This window comes from Lottia gigantea, assembly GCF_000327385.1.
Source record: "Lottia gigantea unplaced genomic scaffold LOTGIsca_8, whole genome shotgun sequence".
Classification (NCBI taxonomy): domain Eukaryota; kingdom Metazoa; phylum Mollusca; class Gastropoda; family Lottiidae; genus Lottia; species Lottia gigantea.
In genome coordinates, this window is record NW_008710662.1 from 2,572,631 (window position 1) to 2,579,527 (window position 6,897).

The 6,897-nt window shown below is 32.5% G+C and overlaps 1 protein-coding gene across 1 annotated transcript; it reads left to right on the top strand.

Annotated features, from left to right (window-relative positions):
- Positions 1–1,782: 1,782 nt before the first annotated feature.
- On the top strand, positions 1,783–6,674 carry LOTGIDRAFT_184139 (hypothetical protein). Its single transcript, XM_009066975.1, has 10 exons — positions 1,783–1,858; positions 2,281–2,451; positions 2,745–3,068; positions 3,539–3,615; positions 3,891–3,998; positions 4,340–4,453; positions 5,176–5,319; positions 5,531–5,679; positions 5,967–6,047; positions 6,418–6,674. The coding sequence occupies exons 1-10, from the start codon at positions 1,841–1,843 to the stop codon at positions 6,663–6,665; spliced, it is 1,434 nt and encodes a 477-aa protein (XP_009065223.1). The 5' UTR covers positions 1,783–1,840; the 3' UTR covers positions 6,666–6,674.
- The last annotated feature ends 223 nt before the right edge of the window (positions 6,675–6,897 follow it).

Consider the following 6,897-nt stretch of genomic DNA (forward strand, 5'->3'; position numbering starts at 1 on the left):
TTCATCGTGGAAGTCAAATAGTCAAAGTTAATATCAATTCATTATACCTAGTGACAATTCCTTCAAAGAAGCACGATTTAAAAAAAAAATAGAGACTGACAAAATATGATACGTAGCGTGATTTATTGCTAAAAGTCACTGAAACAACATAAGAATATGGTCCACTGGTACATGCTCCATAGAAATTTTCTGCTGAGACATAGTTGATCACGTGACTTCATTCGTTGGAATATATCCTAGCAGACGACACTTGGAATTCCGATTATCGCTTGGGATTATAAGGAAATTCGGCCGATAAAAAATGGTGACGTTTGGTAATAAGTGAAATCCGCCATTTTGTATTTGTCAAAATATACATTAATACATTTTACCTTGCTTGAAACTACTGGATTCATTCTACTAGCTGATATTGTACAGAAAACCCATGTTTATTAAAACAAACTAATGCGGAGGTCGCGCAAGGTCGCTCATGTAAATTATTAATCCTTTCCGGAAATCCACGAATAATAGGTTACTCGACTGTATATTTACGGACAGACAGGCAAACCGACGGAAAGACAGACAGAGGGGCGACGGCTAATATAGGGTTTATTCTCGTGTGATTACAAACACACACACCAATTTTCGTCAAAATCCATCAAGAAACCAGCTCTCTATCGTGTCCACAAACAATTCAAGAACAAGGGCAATAACTCATAGTAAATATTTTTCGATTCGTCTGATTTGCAATAGGGTTCATCCTTGGGTGATTACAAACACTCACACCAAGTTTCGTGAAAATCCATCAAGAAACCAGCTCTCTATTGTGTCCACAAACAATTCAAGAACAGGGGCAATAACTAACAGTAAATATTTTTCTATTCGTCTGATTTTCGATAGGGTTCATCCGTGGGTGATTACAAACACTCACATCAAGTTTCGTCAAATCCATGAAGACACCAGCTCTCTATCGTGTCCACAAACAATTCAAGAACAAGGGCAATAACTCATAGGAAATATTTTTCGATTCGTCTAATTTTCAATAGGGTTCATCCTTGGGTGATTACAAACACTCACACCAAGTTTCGTCAAAATCCATCAAGAAACCAGCTCTCTATCGTGTCCACAAACAATTCAAGAACAAGGGCAATAACTCATAGTAAATATTTTTCGATTCGTCTGATTTTCAATAGGGTTCAACCTTGGGTGATTACAAACACTGAAGCAAAACTAGTCCTTGTCCTTTCCATCATGTAGGACGCATAACTCCATTCATTTCATTTTTATACGCCCACATGGAAATGATAAAAAGATTTAGTTTTTATCGAAGAAAGGAGTTCATTTAGGAGTTTTTTTGTAACTGAGACGGAATTTCCTTTAAAAACAAACATTAAAACTCAAGTTTCAGAAAACAAAAAGACACGGCCCGGTGTTATCTTCTTTCTTTAAAACCAAGACTTCTAGAAGTCCGAGGTCATTGTTTTTGGACGAAAAGATTCTTGAGATAACATTTCAAAGAATAAGTTACAGGCCGAACTGTCTTCCCCCTGTCGCTCTGTCAAAACATTAGGCTTAAGTAAAGGCTATTTGACCCGAGTTACTATCGAATGTCGGACATGCCCAAAAAGCCGACTAACCCAATTATGTTTACTAGTAAGCCTACCAAGTTGTAAGTAAGTGGACAATGTATTAACAATATGAAGTTTCGTTTCGATTTAAATTTTGTACAATTTGAAGAATTCCATTTTATTTCCGGTTAACACACGTGCGTTGATAAATGTCAACAAACAGTTTATTTTGAAGAAATTAGACAATATTGTGTTGATTTTTAAGCTCTAAAGTTTTACTGTTTTCCATCAACATGGGAAGAAACAAAAGAGTAAGTAAATATTAAGGAAATTATTCTATAAACCTGAGAAATATCTCAAACTTCAAACTCATCTTTGACTTTGGTATCTGTGTAACGATGATAATTGATATTCTGTTCTTGCCTACCTCAGTCCACACACAGTGACACACACTGTTGTCATGCTTTGTTTTATGAATTGCCTTTCTTCATGCAAATAAAGAAATATTTTGCGAAGAAATAAAGAATTTTCTGTGGACTCAAATCTATACTTTTCATTCTTATGGCTATGGCCTGAGATGCTAAAATCTTAAGATAAGAATTACAAATTTTAGCTCACATGTCCTCGTGTTAAAATGGCTACTGGTAAGACAACAAACCTCCCTATCCTTAACGTCTTACCATATTATGAAGAAACTAAACTAAGTGCAAATTTATGCTTCAATTTTTTTTAGGCCAAGTCAGTTAGGAAAACTAAGGCACATCAACAAAAATTACAAGAAGAGGAATATACAAAGACACCCCATTCTATGGTGTTTCATCGTGGTAATGTGGGTAAAGTACTGGAAGAATTAGTTAAGAATATGAGAGATGTTATGGAACCATATACAGCAACAAGTTTGCAAGTATGTTAAAACAAAACTCATTTTAAGTAGATAGTGTTTTGCAATAAGGCATTAAATGATAGAAGACCTTATTAATATGAACTACTAAACTTAGCAATACTGTAGTGTTTATATTAGAGTATTGATAGGGATATAGTTCTCTAACAATCAAAATCCAATCAATTGTTTGATTCCATTCTTACTAAAGGAGGCTTATACACACTTGGTTTACCATCCTGAATACTCTTCTTTGATCTTGTTATTTTGAAGTTATAACATCAAACTCAAATGTATAATTTTACTATTTGTTTTAGGTGAGGAATAAGAATACTTTAAAAGATTTCTTGTCTGTGGCAGGAGCATTAAATGTGACACACTTTATGGTCTTCACCAAAAATGATTTACATACGAATTTGAGAGTATTAAGAACACCTAAAGGACCTACACTGACTTTTCAATTACATAAATTTACATTAACTAAAGATGTGTTATCCTCATTACGTAAACCAGACTTAGATAAGTCAGTGTATAGACATCATCCACTGTTAGTGTTAAATAATTTTGGAGGAGAAGGTATGCAGATGAAGTTAATGTCCACCATGTTTCAAAATATGTTTCCTTCCATCAATGTCAATAAGGTATTTATTTACATGTTGATAATAATATTAATAAAAAATATGTGATTAATTTTTTCTATCAATTTACTTGAGATTGCAGTTAATTTCCATTCATTTCCTTGTCGATGTAATTGACACTCTAGTGCTTGGAATACATAAATATAGTATTTTTATCATTCATAGTCATTAATATTTTTTGGATAGCTTGATTCAATAAACTTAATCACAATAGGACTTGCTGCTTTGACTAGGATAGTATAAATTGAGTGAAGGCAGATGAACAAATGATTATAATGAGGTACGGTAAAGAAGAATTAAATTGATTCTTTCAATCCGTACAGAAAAGAAGAAAACAATAAAAATTTGTTGTGAAAACAAAGATTTTTGATGTTGTAATAAAACATTTGTAGTAATCCACAAATTTATGTCCTCACGTTTATATATTTAATGTTCATTTATTTCCCAAAGAGAATAATTCATGTTATTTGTAGGTTAATTTAAACACTATCAGAAGATGTGTATTAGTTAATTATGATTCAGAAACTAAACTGATAGAATTTAGACATTAGTAAGTAGAAAGTAGTAATAGTGCAAACTCGATCCGGGTTAGATTCAGTGAAACAAAATGTGTAAATGTGATTCTACCTTATTATGCAAATGTGTTTATTTGTCAGTGAGGAGATTGTTTTTTCTATACAGATTATTCAATTTCATTTATCTCATAAATGCTCTACAGAGTTCTGGTACAGCTCTCTTAAGAACTATTTAGGTAATTAAAGTCTTTAATGTATTAAAATAACACCAAGTTGACATGGAAAGATAAACTTGGATGTACTATTTCAGTTCAGTTCGTGCTGCACCAGTAGGTGTCAGTAGGGGTGTCAAGAAATTATTAAAGTCACATATACCAGATTTAAGCAGATATGCTGATGTCAGTGAGTATCTTGCCAAGTAAGTAAAGTTTCCAACTTTTGTCCTTTTTGATGGCTGACATGGGAAAGCATCTTGTAATTGGGAATTGACAATAAACCACATAAGTAACGTGTTCAAGAGGCTGTGCATATTGAAGATATTTGGAAAATAAAAGAGTAGGCTTATTTTGCTATTGTGGCAAAATAACTCAAATTTAGCCTGTATTGCAATCAGCTTCAATTGATTTTGTTTGAGTATTTAATATTATACTGATTGTATATTTCCTATGTCCTTTTATTCAACATGAACTAGTATTTCCTGTGGCTGAATTAAATCTGAATATGTAAGTATATGATTGAGAAATGCATTTGTTATTTTAGGGGCTGTAACTTATCTGAAAGTGAAGCAGAATTTGATGGTCCACACAATGAAGTGACTTTACCACAAAATGTATTTGGACGTGGTAATATGAAATCATCTCAGAGTGCAATTAGGTAAAGACAAATTATTTTAACTTGATTATTTTATGTTCAGTGGTTTTGATACAAACCAAGGCACCCCATTTGCCATACTTCCTTGTGGCCGTGGTAATGCAAGTCAGAGAAATTACATATTCATAGCTAAATGTTGTCCTGCAATCTTTCTAGAAAATCTCAACTAATCATATTAAGCCACTCGTTATTACGCTATGCTCTCGAACGTAAACAAAAGAAAAGTAGCATGTCATTAAAATAAATGTTTTGATTAATATGGACAGAATTAAGTAAGATGTTCAGTAAAGAATTGAACAGATTCTACCCATCTGATTGGTCGGATTTAGCACCAATCTCATTTCCACAAGACAAAGTGTAGTGGGCTTAGTTTAGTATGGGTTAATATGACAATGCCAATCCCGTATATACAATGGTTTTGATAGTACTTCTTGAACTGAAGTCAGTTGTCAAGGCATAGACTGTTATTTAACTGTATTTGCTATTACTGATTTATTAAATCTACAATCAGTGTAGTCAAGATTTTCAGTAAAGTTTCATAAGATAAGCCCATTTAGTTTTAATTTCTTGCAAATTCTTTGACAGAATTGAGCCCTCATTCACTCTATATTATGTTAGATAAACTAGCCTGTAAAACAATAAAAACAATATTGTATGCTAGCCTTATAACATTTCTATGACATTTCTTATTTTTCCCACTTAATTTATTACAATTTCTCTTTCAGATTAAAAGAAATAGGACCCAGGATGACTCTTCAACTTATAATGATAGAGGAAGGTTGTTGTGATGGTAAAGTTTTATTTCATGAATATGTCAAAAAGACAGAAAGAGAATTAAAAGAAATACAAAAATTAAAGAAACAAAAACAGTGAGTTCCTTATTAAGATATACAATATTACATTTTGTATACTTCTCCCTTTGTAGACTTTTTGACTTGACTATGTTGACTTATTATGTTTATACAAAATCATATATACAATATTGCTCTAGCAATGTATGTCTGTTTATTAATTAAAAGGGCAAAAGGAGCAGGTTGAAATTGAAAAATATTTGAATAGCTTTGAAATTGCATATTTCAGATCATTAAAGGAAGCTAGGAGAAAACAACAAGAGATTAATATAGCTAAGAAAGCTGAGCTTAAAGCTCAACATAAAGAGAAATCTTTAGAGGGTATAAGAAGATCAACACAAATGAGGAAAGAAGCTGAATCATTACTTGGTGACATAGGTATGTCTCACTTTCACTTTTGCTGCAAGGCAAGATTAATGCTTATGGAGTAAATAAGGGTTTCTCTTTATTTTCTTGCAAATTGACTTCACCACTTTAATTGACTTTCAGAAATGGCAGAATTAACTTACCCAGATGAATTGGCTTATCCAGGTCAATTTACCCATGGATAGTGACTTATGCACATGAATTAACTTATCTATGTGATTTAACTTGCCCATGGGAAATTCACAATAAATGGTGATATTGATGAAAACTGTATCATTATGAGCACAAATATGTTTCAGATCAAACTAAAAAGAGTAATGATAATGAAGATGATGATGTTGACTATTATGAAAGAGAAGTTGGTGTTAAACCTGCCCCAGGTAACCACAAGTATTTTACTATACTGTTCCTACTGTTGACAGTCTAGTTCTTGCATAGATGATGTTGAAATGTGAAAAAATAAGTACACCCTTGTTTGAAAATTTATTCTTTATTTGTTTACTGTATGTATTAATATAATTTAAGGTTCAATCTCCGTATTGCACAAGTTCTTCGTGAGCTTAATCTAAAGCAAAAAAGTAGTAGATACAATGATTTATTTCATTTGAGCTGAATGATTATTGAAAAATCATAATTATATAAAGTCATCAAAATATTTGCTTTTATGACAGTGTGTCTTCCATTTAGCACCATTAATCTGTTAAACCAGGGTCATTTAACACCCACTATTCACTTTCTCCATGTTTTCAGAACTCTTCAGTGGAGTCAAGAGGAAACATCATGGTGACACCAAAACACATTCTAAAAAATTCAAAAAAGATGAGAAATATTCTAAGAAAGAGAGTCAATATAAAAAGAAAGGAAGACAGAACACTGACAGTAAAACTAAATTTCGAGTGAAAGCTAAAGCTACAAAACCAAATAGGAGACCTACAACTGTTTCTGGTGGAAAAAGAACTACTGTCTTCAGACCAAATAAAAGATCAAATAAAAAGTGAAAATTCCTCAATTTTGTTTTTTGTATTATATAACTTAATTTTATACGCCCACATTGCATTTTGGCATCACCAATGTCTGTTGGTCCATCGTTCCACAATTGCTCATAACCTTTGAAACCTCCACAAAGTTGCCCCATTTTGAAATACCCCAAGTTTCGGGAGTCTGATGCGCTGAATATGCTAGTGAAGCCGAATAGTATCATAGTTCCTATAGCTGTGTACATTATAGAAA